The 19052-nt window shown below is 38.0% G+C and overlaps 2 protein-coding genes across 2 annotated transcripts; one reads left to right on the top strand and one right to left on the bottom strand.

The window, feature by feature from the left end:
- The first annotated feature begins 615 nt into the window (after positions 1-615).
- prnprs3 (prion protein, related sequence 3) lies at positions 616-6897 on the top strand. The gene is made up of 2 exons (XM_007244289.4): positions 616-936; positions 2726-6897. Exon 2 carries the CDS (start codon positions 2726-2728, stop codon positions 4481-4483), a length of 1758 nt encoding a protein of 585 aa, XP_007244351.3. The 5' UTR covers positions 616-936; the 3' UTR covers positions 4484-6897.
- Positions 6898-12054: 5157 nt separating this feature from the next.
- Positions 12055-15203, bottom strand: LOC103038341 (histamine H2 receptor-like). The gene is made up of 2 exons (XM_007244290.4): positions 13951-15203; positions 12055-12368 (listed from the first exon to the last, which is right to left on the bottom strand). Exons 1-2 carry the CDS (start codon positions 14919-14921, stop codon positions 12305-12307), a joined length of 1035 nt encoding a protein of 344 aa, XP_007244352.3. The 5' UTR covers positions 14922-15203; the 3' UTR covers positions 12055-12304.
- Between the last annotated feature and the right edge of the window lie 3849 nt (positions 15204-19052).

Here is a 19052-nt window from a genome sequence, read left to right as displayed (position 1 = left end):
CATGATCAATCCCCCAGGTATGGTGAAGAATTGGTTAAAAAAAATTAAAAAGCGATAACAGCAAATACAATAAAAACTCTAGAACCATATAACTTTTTTTTGTGATTGTATGGTAATGAAATGTAAAATGCTAAATCAGAAGGTTGAGAACATTGTTGATTCAACGTTAAAATGTTAACTTCTGCACAACCTTTTAACATTAATTGTTTCAATGTTTAAACAACAACAGACATTACTTCAATAGTATTTCAACCACGTTTTAACGTTGAAGGTCGGTTGTGTGCCAGCTGGGGAGGGTCACATGGTTTACGGATCCATGCAGTGGTTATTTTAACGTTTTGTTTGTTTTAAGTAAGCAAATACCGTAACTATATAATTTTCATTAATATATCGAGCAACCGATTGTTATACTTTCAGAAAAAAAAAACAGTAAACAGTCTCCAGTAACAACTAACTATGCTCATACTTTTAGTTTGGTAGTTATCTAGTTAGGGATTTTAACGGTACGGTCACCTCCTCTCGTGCAGGTCCAGTAAATGACGAGGAGTGGTGAGTAACATTACATCAGGTCAAATGGAAAACTCTACGTCATTCCGTCAGTGTACGGCGTTGTCTTGGCGACCCGTTATATATTTAATTTTCAGTGCAGGGAAACGGACGTCCAGTCAGTAGATTTTTAAGTCTTTTAATCATTATTGGACTTATATAGTTTATTTGTGGTGCGCAGATTATAATGTAGAGTATTATATAGGCAGTAATTCACCTGTTCTTAGCGGATACGTGACTGATATAAAGGCTTTTTGTCCAATCACTGCACTGAGCCGAGGGGAGCGCCAGTTCAGCCGGACTTGTTTAGTTCAGAACGTCATTCGTCAGGGGAGAGCTGGTGGTCGGGGAAATACAACCCAGCTATTTAACCCACAGCGCTGAACAGAGGTAGGTAAAACTGCTGTAAGCTATGTAGGTTACACCGTGGATTTCTTTTTCAGCCAGGCGGTGTTTACTGTGGTTTGAATGTGTCGGGGCGCTATAGCTTCACTCCACCGTTATTCGCCTTCTCGTCTATTCTAGCACCCCGGATCTAACGCTAAGCTAACTAGGTTAACTATTCTGTTTCTCCCCAGATTAAACATTACCTATGTGTTTGTTATTATTAGCTACGTAGCCACCACTGTGTGCTAATGTGGTAAATTGGCTAGATTAATAGTTTTGCTGTTTATTTTCGGCCTGATATTAGCTTTATAGCTAGCCAGCATTGGCTAATGGTTTCTTGTATTTAAAATCGGGGCCTATCTACTAAAGCGCCTGGGGGGGCAACATTAATCTGCATACACTGTGATTGGGAGTCCGATGCACCATGCGCCAGGTTTTTATATTATATTGTATTATATTGTTTTTTTATTACTCCTATTTTATATATATTCATGAGCTTTAAAAATAAACGGCCGTTCTTTGTAGTCTGTTGGGTAGTTTAAATGAACTACATATCCGTAAAGCAACGCGGGTGTTGACAAATCAGATACCACAGTGTCATCCGGGCATTTAGTTTGTATAAGCTGGTCAGAAATAGACGAGCATTTTAATTTTAAAAATGTATAGTTACATGTTTCACCATTTACGTTTATTAATTCTGGCTACGTTGTTTTTTTGCTTCACAAATTACACAACTGTAAGTTAGTACATTAAAAAAAACTTAAGTTTTTTTAATAGTAGTATAATACACTACTATTAAACCAAAATACAGAATAAACTGTACCGCAGCTTGCTTTGAAGTTTAGCCACAATAACGTTAGCAATGATGTAGAGCATTGGGTTTATTGTTAAGACACTGTAACACATGCCAGTTTTTTTTTTCGTTGGTGCCCTGTAACAAAGTTGAAAATGCACTGTTTTTGTGTTTTATATGACTCTGGCAACTACATTAGACACTAGAAATGCTCTATGTCTTAATTTGACATGTAATCATTATTTAATATATTTTACATTCTTTTGATCACAAATGTCATTTTGATCACAGATATACTTAAGAAAGTACAAATAGAATGAAAACATTGTGCAAATAAAAAACTGGATGTCCTTTGTAATTTCTTTAGTTTATTTTTTATATTATTACTATCTGGTCTGAGGACTCTTAACTCTTATTGTGAAGGCTAAAATAGCGGGTTAGCCATGATGCTAACAGCAAAACTCCCCCAGGATAAAGCCATGATGATAACAGACACAGCAGCAGGCTTATAGCAAGGAGATGCAATGTTAATTGCTAATACATTTTGCTGTTTTATGTTATGTCTGTTTCATGTCTGTATTTTATATTAAATATGTCAACAGCCAGACTGAGCTACGCTAATCACTTGATGTCAATAGACACAACATAGTGTTGAGGTGGTTTAGCCACAATGATAACAGCCGGCCTTGGCAGGCTTGGACCCTATTACCCACTACTAACTATTTTTATGAACTGGATTAATAATTGTTGATGGATTGATTGCACTGGACTTAATAGATAGGATATTCACTTACTCTGGCCTTCAGTCATGAATCTCAAAACATGCACCTTGAGTGGGCCCTGAATGATATTGAGATTTTGAAAATGTGTTGAAAACTCATATCACCATTATTGAAAACTTTTGTACTATAAGTTGTATTGACACAGCATTATTGTCCAACCATCATTTCAGTAATGCTTGTTTTATTTGCTCTAAAACCGGTCTCTCTCTTTCTACAGATGACTCGTCTTGCGGTGGTATGGCTGTGCCTGGCTTTGGTGGCTTCAGCCATGGCAAAACGAGGAGGTGGTGGCTTTAAAGGGGGTTTAAGCTGGGGCAAAGGAGGAAGCTCAAGTAATAAAGGAACCAATACTAAAGGATCATCATCAAGTGGAACACGCTCACAGCCAGCAAATTATCCTCGTCAGCCTCAAGTTCCTAACCAAAATCCACCACCATACCCCGGCACTGGTGGTTCCTCCCCAGGACGAGGGGGTGCTGGAGGATACCCCAATCAAGGGGGATACCCTAATCCTGGACAAGGAGGATACCCAAGGCAGGGAGGATACCCAGCGCAGGGAGGATACCCAGCGCAGGGAGGATACCCAGCACAGGGAGGATACCCAGCACAGGGAGGATACCCAGCTCAAGGGGGATACCCAGCTCAGGGAGGTTACCCAGGGCAGGGAAGGTACCCAGCACAGGGAGGATACCCAGCGCAAGGAGGATACCCTGCGCAAGGAGGATACCCAGCTCAGGGAGGTTACCCAGGGCAAGGAAGATACCCAGCACAGGGAGGATACCCAGCACAGGGAGGATACCCAGCGCAAGGAGGATACCCTAACCAGGGAAGGGGTGGAGGGTATCCTTATCCTCAAGGAGGCTCTTACCCTGGCTACCCAGTACGAGGTGCAGCTCAGCCCGGTTCTTATCCCAACCAATATGGTGGTGCAGCAGGTGCAGGAGCATACCCTGGAGCAGCACAGTACCCTTACTGGAACCCCAACAATAAAATTATCAGCCCTCGTTATGGTGGGAACTATGGGCATGGTGGTTATGGATATGCTGGAGCTGGAGGATCTCCTTTTGCCCAGTCTGTTCATAATATGGGAATGGGGCCCTCTATTAAGTCAAAGGGGTTTGGTAGGCAAGCAGTAATGGCCGCTGGAGTTGGTGCAGTGGCAGGCATGGCATTAGGTTATGGCCTGGGCAGTTTCCCACGTCCACGTTTTATGTTTCACAGCCCACAGGAAGAATACTATTATAACCACTACATGTACAGGCGATATGGCACTAGACCAGCTGATGCTAACACAAACCCCAACTCTCCAGGTAGTGAGCCAGGTGATTCTGGATCAAATCCTGCTGGATCAGAAGCAGTTAATCCTTACAATATATTCCAAAATCCTCCACCACAGTCCTATGATAGGTACATGGACACCTGTATGAACAGAACAGACTTGTTGCGAGGGGAGCAGAGTGGCAGAAACAAGAGAGCTGCTGAAGAATCACAGGCTCCGAATCCATCAGACACTGAGCAAGTTCAAGGAGATAATCAAAACAGTCCACAAGAAGACAAGACGTCAGCCAAAGAATCTGAAGAGGTTCAGGTGTCAGATAGCAATGTTCAGAGTAGAGGCACAGAAGTAGAAACCAAGACAAACAACAATACAGAAGTACCTCCACCTTTTGCCGAAAAGCTTACTGGTGCTACGATGTCTCCTCAATCTCAGCAGGACATGGAAGAAGATGATACAGTAAGCATAATGGAGATTGGCTATCCCGCACTGATTGAGCAAATGAAAGCACGTCGCTGTATTGACCTTTACATGGCTTATGCAGAGCACCATGCTGCTCAGCAGCAGACCCAGGAACGTAGCGGTGGTGAGGGTACACCTGCAGGGGGCGGAGAGCAACAAAGACCCCTTAACCATGGGGTCATACTAGTTCTGAGCAGCATCATATCCCTTCTCGTCAGCTCTCTGCTGTTACATTGATCGTAGTAAGACACTATGTTTATAGAACCTACTCTACATCTTCTTTGCAAGTTGATACAATGTTCAGTTAACTTTAGGAAAATAATCAGTTCCCTAAGAGGCAGACAGGCAGTCATTTGAAAAGTTCTAACACTGAGCCATTAGAAGATGTGAATTCCTAGTGTTGTTTATACAAAAATAACTGGGGAATTGGGTTATAAGGCCATTTTTAAGAATATGTTATGCTGTCCAGCTGCAGTCAATGCTGGACATAATTGCTATGGGATAAATGCATGAGACAAGGCAATCCCAATGCTTTTATATAACAACTTCTGAAACCATTCTGATGGCCACTGTCTAAATGACTACTTTTCAAAGCTGAAGGTGTAACATAGTTACATTTGTCAGCATGACATACACTTTGTAAGATGCTAAATCTTCATCACTGCCATGTCATTATGATCATCACAACCTCACTGCATGAGATTGTATGTGGGCTACTGCACCCCTTATTTAAACCCCTCTGCATGGCATCTTTATTTCTGCAAACACAAATATACTTGGCAAAGGGATTGAATTGTGTAACTACTGAAAGAGGCATACATTTTCTACAGAATAGTTTTCTTTGTTTGATGAATGTATTTAGTTATTTAAACTCACAGCGGTAGTGATTTTAGCTGATATTTATAACCCAGGCTCATATATTTATTTATTTATTTATTGTTAGCACATATCATAGTATACTTTTTCTTTTGTGTTTTAAGCACATTTGTGTGTTATGACATGAATTCTCCTTGTATTAAGGATACATGGTTGAATCTGGGACTGCTGAGCTATTGTCTTAGTAGGGCATAAAATAGTTCAACCTTATACTGTTTAATATAAAATGTATGTCAAGATTATTCTGGGGGCTCTGAGTGGTCCAGCATGCTAGGTGCTGCCACTATGATCAGGAGATCACTGGTTTGAATCCTGTTCATGTAGCTTGCCATCAGCTACCGGAGCCTTGAGGGAGCACAACTGGTCTTGCTCTCTCTGGGTGGGTAGATGCCGCTCTCTCCCCACAAGTAACCATAAAGGGTAATGTCAATCAGCACAAGGCGTCTGTGAGCTGATGTATCAGAACCGAGTCGCTTGGCTTTCCTCCGAGTGCGCTGGAGGCTACTCGGCAATGCTTCATTAGCAGCAGTTCAAAAAGAGGCGGTGGCTGACGACGTGTCAGAGGAGGTATTTGCTAGTTTTCACCCTCCTGGTGTTGGTGTATTACTAGTGATGGGGGGAGTGCTGATGAGTGGGTTGGGTAATTGGCCTTGTAAATTGGGGGAAAATGGGGGAAAAAATTTTAAATAGAATGATTAATAAGATTATACTAAGCTGTATGCAGTAAACAGTATGAATGTACATACATCGATCCGCCATAACATGAATACCACCCCTAATTTCCTTAATATAGTGTAGATCTGGCTCATTCTATTAAAACAGCTCTGTCGAGGTATGGACTCCACAGGACCTCCACAAGGTGTCCTGTGGTATTTGGCACCAAGGCTGTTCATGCCGACCCTTTAACGTCCTCACTAAGAAACATCATTGAAATATTTTTATAAAGTGTATATTGTTTACCATTTCATATTTCCATTACCTAACCCTCTGAAACTAATATGCATACCTTCAAAAATAAAGTCCACCCGAACAATTCACAAATGTGGAGGAATTTATCTATGAGTTTTGAAAAGGATAAAAAGAATTATCGAAAGACACAGTGACCCCTTTTTTGTATTTCTTAAGCTGTACATGCATCCGCTGATTGGTAGAGATGGCACAGTCAGGTTAAATTAAGTTCAACACTTTTTTGGAAAATATTGTGAATTAAAATGTTTTCTATCAAAAGGTTAGCAGAACATTAAAGGGTTAAGTTCTGTTAGTTGAATCTCATCAGTAAACTTTGAGTACCCATGACCCTGATGCTGGTTTGCATTGTTATTCCAATGTTATTCACTTCACATGTCAGTGGTTTTATTGTTATGGCAGGTCAGTGTATAAATACTGTGTGAACTCCAGGTTTGATTTATTTTTGAAAGATGTTTAATTTTTTTTATTATTCACTTTATTCACACTGTTTGTTTATTATTTAATTTTCCTGTATGTGCTATAACCTGCTGTTAATGCACTTAGGAATTTTGTGTCATGTGATTTTGAATGGTGTGCTTTGTCTGTGGAAGCATAAAAATTTGCTTACTACTCTTTGATGCCTTGTAACAAATTTGGAATTGTACTGTGTTGCTGTGTTTAAATGTCTGCGATAACTGCAATACTAGCAGTATCAAAAGGTAATGTCCCCTGTAATCAGTGTACAGTACAATTTCACCTGCTGTAATTGGCAATGTTCCTCTGTCTATGCTAAAGTTTCAATTAAACTTTTGACTAATCTACATTCATTCATTTGTTGTACACTTTGTATTAGTTTAATCCTTTACGGTGTAAAAGTGTAAGAGCTCTGATCTTTATGTTTCATGATTAAATGTAGCAAAACATCTGAGTTTCTAAGAATAAAGAACATTATTTTAAAGTGAATGATGATACTTTATACATGTAGTTCTGCTTGCTTACAAGCTTGCAAAATGTTTACAATTTAATATACTTCTCTTCATGATGATCAGAACTAAAATACATAAAATACAAAAAACACTGGTATTTTTAAAATGATTAATAAAAAGATTTGCGGGACTTAATTTTCAAGAATAAGTTTGACTCTTTAAGCTAAAGTAAATTCAATTAAACATTTCTGGTAGGTGTCTTCATCCTGCACAACAGGTTGGACCAACTCAGGCCTGTTTGTTTGCACAAAACTCCATCAGTTCGGTGATGTTTGTGGGCTACCATAAATTAACTGCTCTTTTTAGGCCCTCCTGTTATGCCTTAGACATAAGGTTGAATTTTCCCTGCTTTAATTATGTATCTGCAGACCTTATGGGTTTTAGGGTCATGCTGCCTGACCCACTACATTTAAGTTTAAATTCACAGATTGGTACTGAAGTTTTTATTGTAGAATTAACAAATAAGATCCAGAAAAGCCAATGAAGTCTTTTTAGCAGGGTTTTTCAGTCTTTGATATGGCTCCCCTCTGCCTATTAATAGTTTTACCTTCACCCAACACACCTGATTTAACTAATCAGTTCATTAACAGGCTCTCCCAGAACTGCAGTGGGTATTAATCCTCTCAAATGTGCTGTTTAGGGGGAATACAGGAAAGGGGAAAAACATTGCCTTAAAGGGAAGACTTTCATTACTTTGAGGCAGTATTTGCAATGCAACTGGGCTGATATTTTCAGTTACACAGTAACAGCCTCTGATACTTTACTTTGTTCTGGTTGCTGCACTCTCCCAGGACTCCACATCAAGTATGGGCTTTCCCCACCTAACTTCACTCACCATATCTCCTCATTTATACAACCTCTTGTTTCACTTCAATCACTGGTGGCAGGCCATTCTAGATTAGGAAAGCAACTATGTGTTTCTTATGTTTAAATGCAGTTGTTTGGTTTTCCATTAAATAAAAGGTTTCTATTTAATGTTATTCAGGCTTTTCTCTTTAAATAGATTAATTTATTTCTAACATTGAGCTGCAATGGCTGCAGTTCTTTTTGTAGAGTAGTAATTCCTCTGTCACCCTGTCATGCACACCAGCCTTGTTGAGAGTTTAGCAAACAGTGGATTTATAAACACTGGCATTTTCTGAAGTAAGAAAGGCCTGTAAGCCCGTACATGTTGTGGGTTTGCCTTAAAATGGACTGGTGGAGGTCAAAGCTTTATGATCTTTGAATTATCTTTGAATATGTTTAAAGGATGCCACATTTCCATATACCTGTGTATAAAATCCAATGTTATTTCAGCCTATATTTGTGCAGAAATATAAAGAACTGTCAAGTATTTACAAACTTTTAAGAAATACTGTACATATGAATGTTTAAAGAACATATTAATTGCATAAAATATAGAGGATGAAGAACAAAAATTTAATTTTACTTTAGTAAAACACATATTTCGTTTATATTGTGCACTTTTAAAACTGACCTATTCATGCGTGTTATAAGATTGAGATCCCTAATGTTTATCATAAATGAATGTAAGAATTGACACAAACAGAGCTGAAAATATAATTTGCTATATTGCATTTATCATATATCTTTTGAACTAAACACAACAAGCACTATGCCGATGAATTCCTATAAAATAAATAAATCAGGAATTCCCTCAGAGCCATGTACTTACCTTCACAACACTTATCTCCATAACACTTATCATTTAGTCAGTCACACAGAAGCATTATCAGTTTCGTCTCTGGACATCTTCATTGGCATTAGTTTGTTTAGGTACTTTAATTCCCGGGCCAAATCATCTGCTATGGCATCTGTTTTGTTCAGTTTGACACAAGAAGACATATATGAGCACACTAACCAGACAGTTACCCCTAATGATCTCTGATCAGGTTGCCTAATTGCTCCCTGGGTATGGAAATACAACTCCCTATGGTGCCTTCACTGTAGGGCAGTGCTGAACCCAAATATGGTATTTTGCCATTCAAAATATACACAAAGGCACAACACCTGTCACAAACAATCCTATTCATTTGGCTGTTGTGGAAAACTCCAACACCTGTGAGAGGGACAATGTTCATGCAGAGCATCCAGGGAGGAAAAAGGCCCCTGGATGAAGATCATTAATGTGTTTGAGCAAGTGGAGGTAAAATAAAGTGAGTTCAGGGTCCCCCACAGGCACACGTCTCAACTCTGCCCTCGTTTTGTCAATGACAGGTCTGTATAATTAGTCCCCTAGTCTCAAAGAAGCATGGAACAGTATGTTCCCATACAAAGAAAAAAATATTATTCAAGACTTAAAAGAAAATAAAGACAATGTGCAAATCAAAACTAACTTATAAAAAACATTTAAATTGTACATGCAAATAAAATAAAAGCAATCTTTATAAACTTTATTATTACTAATAATATAGTCTTTTTAGGACTACCACCTGTAAGGTATTTATCTCTTAGACATTAAGAGTATTTAAAGTATTCAGAGCATTCATATTTCTCATTTTAATTTTTTTAACTAACAAATAGCTTGGTATATAAATAAAATTCACAATTTTTCATGTGAACGCAAAATGATCATTCCTATGGTGTGATAAAAATTTTAGGGTTAAAAATGTATTTAAAAAAATGTTCAATTCATTCATACACCATAAATTCGTAAACTTAAGGTGACCAATGACTTGAGTCTTTTTCAGCACCCTGAGTATTTTGCACCCAGTTATATATCCTGGTCTATTGGAAATATTGAATGTCATTATATATCAATTAAAATGAACTTAAACAAGAACTTTCTGGGACTGTATTAAACTAATTTTCTTTGTTCTTTTCTGAAAGACAGTATATTTTTAGAATATGTCTTTGGAGCTGAACCACAAGAACAAAATCTGTACTGAGCCAACCTTTTTTTTCACTTTTATTTTCTTTGCATATGTTGGCCCTGGTTAGGATAAAAGGTGTATATATATATATATAAGTTTTTTAGAACCACCTCCACTTAAACTGGAGTTTTTGTACAGATGGTTTCTTGGACATTTTTGTCAAACAGCAATTAATACAATAAATCATTCATAGTGGATTATGTGTTTAGTGGATTAGTGGATTATGAGTGCTTTCCAGGCCTTGCTGCAGCAAACCAGGACCAAACCATGCCTGTCCAGGATTGTTACCTGAAAGAGGACATCTTGTAAACTTAATTGAGACACGATTGAAACGTTTCTAGATGTTAGTTTACAGCATGAGTGAGGCGCTTACTTTAGGCACATGAAGGTTTTTTTTTTCCTAAAAATGACTACTGTAAAACAGTGCTCAAAGAACTGACTGTAACCACATCAAACAAACTACAAAATGTAGCAGAAAGTATCCTGGAAGAAAATTATTTAACCATAACCAGTTTTATCCTCAACCCACAGCTGACAACAAACTTTATTACTGTTTTAAACCTGTTTTAACAGTTTGAACAGTTTCAGAATGCCTGATAAACCAATAAACCAATTTCCTAGGATCATCCATATTCCTCTTCTGAAATTTGAAAGGAAAGATAAGGCATTTCTTTGGTGCTTTCTCCACTTATATCTGAACCATGTTAACAAATAAACTTCAAGAATTTCCTATCGGGGATCAATAAAGTATCTATCTATCTAAATAAACATAAATCAGCCTAAAAACATTTATTATTTCTACTGGTATGTTACTTTGCTTTATTTTTGTTTTTATTTAATTGTATATCAATTGGTGCACTTATTTTATTTGCATTTATAACTTGTATTAGTTTCTCTCATATTTTCTCTTCCGTTTTCTTGTTGTTTTTAATTCTCAAAATATTTAAAGAAAATATATGATTAATATTAATAGTAAACAGAATAACAATGAGGCAAAGTAATTGATAACATTGGGTTAATATTGGGCTTGAAATTTGTGATAGCTGAAAGCAGAACTGAGAGCTTCAAGGACTGTGTTCAAATTGTGCTAATATACACACAATATTTATGATGACTTATCATACTATGCACTGCTCTGAGATTTAATGCTCTGCCACTCAGACAAAAGTCTAAGAATGCTGTGGTCTAAGGATATTTTTTAAGTGTATGTTTTTTGATGTTTTTTATGCAACTTCTTGAGAAAACAAAAATGAGTTGTGGTCTTGAAAATCTTGTATCTTAAAAACACAAGATAAGGAGACTGCAAGAAAACTATGTTGTGAACAGGAGATCATGATAAAATTAAATATACTTGAGCCCTTTCAAAAAATAACCATATGTTAAACATAACAATTCTGTCCTTTCAGAAGAAGATTTTTTTTTGTTGCCAAAATGCCTCATTTAGACAATAGTTCTCCATTCATGAAGGTACTTAAAATAAACTCACTTACAATAGTAAATAAAACAACAGAACTCAAGTATTCTGTATTACATCTTTATTTTTACACCACTGCTCCAGATTTCTGCTGATCTCTGTTGCTCTTGTTTTTCCTGAAACCTCAATAGTAACAGTGTACTTGCAATTTGGGCACCCATTCATTCATTCCCTGTCATGATGTGTTAAATTCTGATATATCAGACATCCATTCATCTATTAAACAAATATATTAATTCTAGAATTGCACATTTTTTTAATTGTTTTTTATTCACTTCCAAGCATAACTAATTTTTATGTGTGAGGTTGAGGAGGGTATTTTTATGAGGTGAATTTCAGATCAAACATCCTGCATTTATCATTATTATCATGTTCACAGCCTCTGAAAAAAGTAGACCTGTCTCCTCGAGAGAAAACATGGCAATTTTTACTTTTGGAATAATTATTTATTTAAATTACAAATACTACATTTACAAACAGAAAAATACTAAACATTTTATCAAGAATGACTGTCATGCTATATGTCTGATTCACTTAATATGTTACTGTATGCAGTGCTGAAGTTCAGGTTTAAAAAGCCTTCTCAACAACAGAACAACAGTGAACTCTAATTATAACAGGAATAAAAATATAGCAGCAGTGTAGCAGCATTTGTTTACTAACTACAGTTATTAAAGATATATAAAAATAAGCAATAACATTTATCCACATGTACAATTCTGAGTAGTAAATAAAGTATAGGTGAACGTGAAGGATAATATATTTCTGTACAGAATTATAATTTATATAGATTTATTTTTAAACACGTGGTTATTTAATATGATATTTACAAACACATGACATTTGTACTCAGTACTCAGTAAAGCCCAGTTTCCTGTGGTGGAACATCTGCTGGGGCAGGTCAGTTCTTGCACACGGATGTGACTTGACCACTGGGTGCAATGGATCTTTCCACAGGATTAACTCTGCAGAGAAGAGAAAACAGTACAGAGCATTAATCTGACTGGATTCATGTATGTGTTGTTATGTAAGATGAACAGTGTAAGAGCTCTAAAAGGAGAGCATGTCTTAAAGCCTCTAAGCTCCAGTTTCAGTTGTAGGCCAAGTACTTTTAAAGCAATCAGGGCTGCCAGCTTTGATGCCTGATTTATTGATGCAATAGACTGTTTAACAGCATAGCTGATAACTCAAACTGATTTAATTCTTTTTTGTGAAATTATATGTATTTCCAAAATTTTAATTTAATTACACTGAAATCATGTGTTATGTGCATGTAAGGTTTATTCATGACCACTCAATATTTTAGGCAATTATAATGTAATATAGGCCATTCTGCATACATAATTTATGCTGGACCGTTTGGACATATCAGATGACACTACATGAAGCATAAAGCAGAATTACTATTAAGTATTCTAATTTAAGATAGTAAACAAGAGAAGAGGCATGTACAAAAAGAAAAGCATATAAAAACATTTGTGTGTTACAATCAATTTGAATTGTGCTCTAAAGAGTACAGAAAATTACATAAACATAATACCTTTTAGCTTTAGCTTTATTTTCTGTAGAGGAATGATTTCCTTATTTACACCCAACATGTGTCATTTGACCAGGACTGTATATTGTATGTATGTATAATGTAAATTAATGTAAATAAATAAATAAAATAAAAAAGGGAGCATGCTTTTTTAAGCCTACAAACTATACAAATATAGCTGCACACAAGACATGTTGGAGTTGTTATAACTCAAAAAACCATATGAATGTTTAAATCGTCATTTAGTGGAAAACTAAATGCCTCTTTGATAAAGCCCTACACTTATGTGTTGAATTTATTCAAATAAAGGTTGGGAAACTGTTTCAGAGTCTTTTAGCATCACACTGGGAATAGGTTGAAAGGAGTTTAAAACAACTGATTTTGTTGAGGGTTAATCATTGACATGGATTTAAATTGATTTTTCAAAAAAAGCATTATTTTATATAGCACGACGACGATTATTAAATAGATGATTCGTAAATGAACGTTTTACAAATAGTTATATATAATACCAAAACGGATTGTCAGCACAGAAACCGTTTGTTTGGAGTGTGCATATATTCTGACACAAAAAAAAAAAATACATAAATTACAATTAGAACAGAAATAAAAAATTAAATACTATTTACACATTGATTTAGACTTGTGTAAACATATGTACATTTTGAGGTTGTACATAATTTAGACATTTATTATAGATTTGCTGTTTAATTACATTTTGTTGCGTTTCTTCAAAAATACCTTTTTACTGTAAATATCCAAAGTTTAAATTTTTTTTTCAAGGTGATATTTCAATTTTTTTGCGTAATTATGGTTTTCACAGTGTACATTTAAAACTTTTCAGCATAGAAACTCGTATCATTTATAGGCCTGCGCTTCAAAAGAACCTTCCTCTTTGGTACAATATAACACTTTTTTGCGTGGTGAGTTTTGTGTGGTACTGTGCTTTGGGTTACATATTGGTGAGGGATGGAGGGGTTGTCATGTGTGTGACTGGTAGGTTGTTTTACCCCTTGGCCCTGCAGCAGCTCGCCCTCCACACCCTGGTAAGCAGCGTGTGTTTGAGCGCTGCGCAGCCTCTGATGTAGAGGACGGGGGTGAGGACAGCGTTGAGGCGCGGCAGCAGGCGCAGCGGGTCGGTGCCCTCGTTGCGGAACGAGTAGCAGGTGGTGCCCGTGAAGTTGCAGACGATGATGTGCAGGAAGATGGGCAGCCAGGCGATGAGGAAGCACACGGCCACCACCACGATCAGATAGATGGAGGCGCGCTTGCTCTCGCGCTCGGCGGTGGGGGGCTCGCGCTCCAGCTGGTACGTGGCGATGAAGAAGAGGCGCACGTTGAGGCCGATCATGATGATGACGGTGAAGATGTTGCCCACGAACGTACCGATGCTCGTCACACTCTTGGCGATGCCCACCGTCACCAGGTTGTTAACGGCCACGATGACGAAGGCATAGAGCCAGTAGGCGGCTATGACGGCCAGCGTGCGCCCGCGGGACATGCGCAGCGCGTACCGGAGGGGCGAGGTGACCGCGTGGTATCGGTCCGCCTGCGCCGCCAGGATGGCCATGTAGGACAGGCCCAGGAAGGTGGGCGCGATGTAGAAGGTGCGCGTGGGCGAGTCGTAGCTGTCGCGCACGTCCAGCGCGCCGCAGTAATAGTAGGCGACCCCCGAGCACACGTCGCTCAGGCACGTGCTGAGCATGTACATGCAACGGTTCTCCGCGCGCAGCGAGCGGCACAGCAGGATGGAGGAGAACACGGACGCGTTGAGGAACACGATGACCGTGGCCAGCAGCACGCTGAACAAGAAGTACAGCACGTTCTCAAAGCTCGTGAGGGGCAGCACGGGCCCGAGGCCCATGCTCCGGGTGGGGGTCGAGTTAGTCAGCTTGGCGGGAGTGCGGGAGAGGCCATAGGTGCAGGCTGGGGTGGGGTCAGAAAGGACAGTGATAAAGGGGGCAGTGGCTGTGTGAGACATTTAAAACGGAGGATTGTTGTCCCCAGACTGCCCGGGACCCTCGTGTACAGCCTGGTGTACCCTGACTGTCAAAACATGTCTGTGGCCCGTCGGGGACAAGCGGCCCTGTTGTTTTCATAACACAAACACCTCAGCAACCTCACCTCTCACCTCAACACATATACATTCAATTCAGTTCCACCTGAATGGAAAAACACACCCAGTGCACACATGTAGTTTCCATACCATAAGAGATTTTAAATACATACACAAACATATTATGATATTATGATTAGACTATGCACATTATTAAAAAAAAAAAACATAAGCATGAAAATCAGCAGCAAATGTCTATGTAAAGTATAGTAATTTTCTGGCACCATGCTACTATATCAGCAGGACATTTTAATGTAATTTTATGTAGGCCTATGTTTTTTAATCAACAAATGTATGTAGAATATCTTCGTATTTAATTTCAGATAATCTAAAAGATTAAGTTTTGACACATTCATTCCACACTGTTGAGTTGTTGTTTTTCCTGTTGTTTAGTCTCTTTTAAATTTAAAACGTTTAAAAGCGAATTCTATCACACTATTGCTGTTTTAATTTATTTAAAAGCTAAGTCACTTTAAAACACTTACTTCATATGAGTTTTAAAGGGTGTTATCTATGGTTCTGTTTAAAGGCAACATTTTTTTTTTTTTTTTTTTTACAAATTTTACAATAATTTACACTGCGCATAAAACGCACAGAATGATAAATAAGCACCAAACAGCAAAAAAAACGCTCCGAATCAGCAGACGCCTAAAACGCACATTATGCGTGAATACAAACTCGTAAGAACTGGACGCCGGCCAGACAGTGCTTACACAAAAATCCCACAACTTTAGAGGAACAACAAATACATGTTTACATCTAAGGAGCCAATGAATTAATTTCACTTAATGTACACGTTAAAGTGCAATCATAACATCGCAATTAGGTTACACTTTGTGTGTAATTGTGTGTAAGTGTAATTAGGTTACACTTTGTGTAACCTAATTTGAATCTGGCAGTTGTCCTTTACATTATGTTACATTCAACAATTTCTTGATGATTGAGATATTTAACACGGGGGAGAACCTTTAAGCTAGTGTTTTACTAAATAACCTATAAAAACATTGCTCTTTACATGAATTCAATTAGATTAAATGTCAAACTTTTAAGAACTAATTGTCACATTGTTGATCAAGCTGTTTTCCGTTAATTTCCCGTTAACAAGAGTTTTAAATCGGGGTTATCTTGTGTTGTGTATAAAGGCAATAATATGCGTAATTGTACAATAATATATACTGTGCACGCATAAAAACGCACCAGATGCGTAAAAGCGCACATAATGCGTAAATACGCACCAAACGCGTAAAAGTGCACAGAATACACAAATACACCAAACGCGTAAAAGCGAACAAAATGTGTAAATATATGAACCAGATGTATGCAAAGGCACAGTAGTTATTTGGTGGGATAGATTCTTTAGAATGTGTCCGTTGGTGTGCCAGGATGTGCCATTGGTTTTCTAGCTGTTTTTGGAATGTGCCGGTTGTTGTGCCAGCTACTTTATGACATCTGTCTGGTGTGTCGGATGCCCTATGATGTAGCAGATGGTGTAAATGCTCCTTTATGGTGTGCTGTTTGGTGCGGTGCGTGCTTTATGGCGGGTCAGTTGGTCTGCTGCACTGTAAAACATTACAGCCACATTAAGTTATGTGAACTTATTTGTTCTTTTCAATTCCAATTGCCATGACAAGTTTAGTAACTCAAGTTCCTTCGTTTTACATAAAAATAACTTAAAATAACATATTGTCTTAACTTCCTGTGAGTTATTCAAATTTACCCAAGTTTATTCAACTTACGTTTTTTAAGTTATTGGTTAAAAAAAAAATGAAAGTGTGAAGATTTGAAAATGCAGAGAGGTAGAGTGATAGGCAGCAAGTTAGAAAAGACTGGAGTACTTTTTACAACTTTAAAACCGTGGGCACATTGGGCTAAACACTTTTTAACCGACGCATAGCAGTTAATAATAACAAGGAGCAAAAAACTAAAGGGGATTAAAAAGTAATTCTGTGTTTTAGTCAGAAGAACTAATGTTATTAAGTTGAGTGAACTCACCGGCCAGTACAACTCCATTGTTTTCAATCGGAAAACTTAAAAAGGTTTGTTGAGCCAATGAAAAAATGTGATTTCAACCAACTTTTAGCTCTTTCTACAGTGTTGGTTCATGCAGCTTTCCTATTGGTTCCTGGTACCATATATCTGCATATTGGGTGTAGCCGCTCCCTTACTTACCATCTTTGTGTTGTCTGTTGCCCAAAGCTACCTTATTCTGGGCGTGCACTAATTATAATAAATACGTTGATTGCCAGGCCAATATTTGCATATTGGGTGTGGTCTCTCCCTTACTTACCATCTTTGTGTTGTCTGTTGTACAAAGCTACCTGATCCTGGGCGTGCAGTAATATAATATATGTGTTGATTGCCAGGCCTCAGTGTTGTAGGCTGTAAGAGCACATTAACTTTGTTGCGTTTGTAGTGATCACAGTATGCTGGCTTTGAGCTACAGAGTTCACTCTTTACTGAGTTTACTCTTATTCTGCCCCAGCAATATACTGTCAGTATTGGCAGTTAAATAATAATGTTAAAAATGTTTCTAATACTTATGGTTAACTTCAAATAATAAGTTGTGTGAATATTACTGAAGTTTTACTAACTTGAAAGTGTGTGTTAAAATAAAGCTGAATTGTTAGTTTATTTGACTAAACAGAACATTTTTTAAGAAAGGACAAATTAAACACTTGAGTTGTTTTAACTCAGTGCATCAAGTTGAAACAATAAGTAATGAGTATTTGAACAACTTGTTTAACTTAACATCTTGAGTTCATACAAATGTTTTCATCAAGTTGAGTTAACTCAGCTTTTTAAGGCAGCAGGGGAACTTATGTTGCTGAGTTTAACCAACTTAAAATGTTTTACAGTGTGGCTGCTTGTGCTAGCTGCTTCAAGATGTGCCATTTCATTTGGCAGCTGTTTTGAGATGAGGTGGTTGGTGTGCCAGTTGTTTTATGCATAAATGCATTTATGCACATGTGTCAGCTGGTTTAAGTTGTACTGGTTAGTGTGCTTGCTGCTTTTTAACATGCACCGTTTTGTGTACACCTGCTGTATGAGAATATACTGCTTGGTGTGCGGACAGTGTCACCTAAGTGTGCCAGCAGCACGCTGCAAGCAGCTGGGAAGTGTGCCACCTAGCACCTGGCCCTGTGAAGTTCAGGCTGAAATGAAGGCCGATACCCAGCAGCAGGAAAAGATCCAAATGCGCCTTCACAGCTTTCATCGTACGGGGCATGTTTGAGTTTAGATGCTGCTGTTAGTTAGAAGCCAAGTCACGAATCCATACTTGCCTGGCTTATACAACTTTTTATAGAAACAAGGAGGAGTTGTTTTATTATATACTACGGACAACATTTCTCCCAAATTCAAAATAAAAATATTGTCATTTATTTGCAGAAAATGAGAAATGGTTGAAAAAACAAAGAGAGCTTTCAGACCTCAAATAATGCAAAGAAAACAAGTTTATATTGGTTGAATAACCCTGGATTTTAATCACAGTTTTCATGCATCTTGGCATGTTCTCCTCCAGCAGTCTTACACACTGCTTTTGGATAACTCCTGCCACTCCTAGTGCAAAAATGTAAGCAGTTCAGTTTGGTTTATTGTCTTTTGATCATCCATCTTCCTCTTGATTATATTCCAGAGGTTTTCAATTTGGTAAAATCAAAGAAACTCATCATTTTAAAGTGGTCTCTTATTTTTTTCCAGAGCTGTATATTAGCAACTTCATCTGTTTTATTGCCCATACCTTCAAACCGAATGATCCTATTGTAAAGCCGACTGTGTGTTAAATAGGCTATACACAAACTTGTTCATGAATTGAATACAGCAGCAGCAGCAGGTTTCACGTGTAAATTCACCAAGCGCTCACTTTTGCTCTCTGGTGGCTCACCATCATTAGCAGCTAGCTGATCTATTGATCCGTCGTGGTCCCCAGAGCTGCGCACCCACCCACGGCCTGTATAAAACACCGGACCCCCCTTTTGCACGTGCAGCCCAGAGCCC

Source organism: Astyanax mexicanus, chromosome 2, assembly GCF_023375975.1.
Source record: "Astyanax mexicanus isolate ESR-SI-001 chromosome 2, AstMex3_surface, whole genome shotgun sequence".
NCBI classification, from domain to species: Eukaryota; Metazoa; Chordata; class Actinopteri; order Characiformes; family Acestrorhamphidae; genus Astyanax; species Astyanax mexicanus.
The sequence above is the reverse complement of the archived record's forward strand: the minus strand, read 5'-3'. Positions and strand labels throughout refer to the sequence as shown.

Bases quoted from the DNA above. Each gene is read 5' to 3' on its own strand.
- prnprs3 (XM_007244289.4), top strand. From the start codon at position 2,726: ATGACTCGTCTTGCGGTGGTATGGCTGTGCCTGGCTTTGGTGGCTTCA.
- LOC103038341 (XM_007244290.4), bottom strand. From the start codon at position 14,921: ATGTCTCACACAGCCACTGCCCCCTTTATCACTGTCCTTTCTGACCCC. The intron at 12,369-13,950 runs GTAAAACAACCT...TCTTCTCTGCAG, and splicing joins AGCTGCTGCAGGGCCAAGGG to AGTTAATCCTGTGGAAAGAT.